Raw genomic sequence first — 1555 nt, 5'->3', positions numbered from 1 at the left:
CATCAAAGTTTCTGAAAAAAAAAAAAATATTCAGAATAAGAGTCGATGAGTGTATTCAGAAAAAGTGAGTGAAAACAAGAATTAGATCCCTTTTTGGTTCTCACAGTTTTATTAAATAATAAAATTATTTTTATAATTGAATTGATAATTTCGAAAGTCTTTAATCACATTCAATAATTAATAAGATAGGATTGGCATGAGGATACACATTTTCAGTGAATCTAATTAATTTTTTTACTATTTAATTATATTCTAATGTTGTGCAAATCTCCATCCATGAGACAGACACTAATTGCAGTTTTGTACCATCTTATAATTCACCCTTTTCATCCGTCTATCGTTTTAATTAAATTCAGTAACTTGTGTCACATTCTGCAGAGAAATCCCAGCCCCAGATAAAACCTTGTTGGGCTTGAGCATGCATGATATAAATAATTCCATCAACTCTCCTTCAATATTATGTGTTGTGGAGTGCATGTATGATAATGCTTCATCTTTAAGAAATGGACAAACAAGGTGTACATAATTTATATAACTGATAAATAACACCAATCACTATAAAAACAATAAATGGTCCCAGATTCTTTGATGACCCAACAACAAACAAACACAGAAATTAAGGAACAAGGTCAAGAATACTGTTTCTGCCACCCAGTCTGTTCTCCTTCCTCACGTACTCCTTCGCTTCTTTCTCCCCATACTCCTTCAACCCCACCTCCCCCTTCGTCTTCCACAGCACCTCCCCGAACCTCCTGTGTCCCCAATACGCCTCCGCCTCCACCCTTCCCCCACCCTCCTCCACCGGCGCAACCACCGTCAACGGTAACCGCTCGTAGCACCCGGAACTCACGCCTTCGAACTCATCCAACTTAGCCACCGCGCCCTCCGACACAGCATAAATCTCGCCCTTCACCCTGTGCCCCAACCCGGGGAGGTTGATCAGGTAAGGTATGCCGTGAGGGCCACAGACCAGCGGGTAATGATCCTCAGTCAAGTAGACTCCAACGAAAACGGCGTCGTCTTGGTTCATCAGCTCCTCCATCAGATAGTGGTTGGGGAATCCTCGCTTCAACGTGCCATACGCGAATATCAAATGGGTTTTGAGTTTCGCCTTTTCGCTCTCTCTCTCCATCACCACACATTAGCTTCCTCCTCTCTCTTCATCTGTTTCTTATTCTTTAATCTTTTAACTCTATTTCAGGTCCATTTCCGTTTTGTGTGGGCCTGGGCCGCAAAGGATATTGGCCCATATAAAGTTAGCAGAGTTTGGATTGGATTGGAAGAAGACTATACCTAACTAGAGTTAATCAAAGGCACAGCTTTTTCAAAATATTTTGATTCTAATATTAAAAATAATGAGGATTTTGTAAGTAAAAAGGAAAAGAGGAAAGGGATAAAGTTTGATTGAGAAGGGGAGTCCAGCGCGATGCAATATTGGCAAAACTAGAATAAAAATGAGTAAAGTGCAACGAACTTGGGTGGATTAAACATTGCATGTGGTGGGTGGCATGCAGAGCTAGGTAAAGAGGTGTGACATAATGGAGAGCGGAAAATG

At 40.7% G+C, this 1555-nt stretch overlaps 1 protein-coding gene across 1 annotated transcript; it reads right to left on the bottom strand.

Annotated features, from left to right (window-relative positions):
- Positions 1–616: 616 nt before the first annotated feature.
- On the bottom strand, positions 617–1132 carry LOC106776744 (putative gamma-glutamylcyclotransferase At3g02910). The gene has a single exon (XM_014664215.1). It carries the CDS (start codon positions 1130–1132, stop codon positions 617–619), a length of 516 nt encoding a protein of 171 aa, XP_014519701.1.
- Positions 1133–1555: the final 423 nt, after the last annotated feature.

This window comes from Vigna radiata, chromosome 11, assembly GCF_000741045.1.
Source record: "Vigna radiata var. radiata cultivar VC1973A chromosome 11, Vradiata_ver6, whole genome shotgun sequence".
In the NCBI taxonomy this organism is placed as follows: Eukaryota; Viridiplantae; Streptophyta; class Magnoliopsida; order Fabales; family Fabaceae; genus Vigna; species Vigna radiata.
Note: the sequence above shows the minus strand (reverse complement) of the source record. Positions and strands in the feature narration are given on the sequence as shown.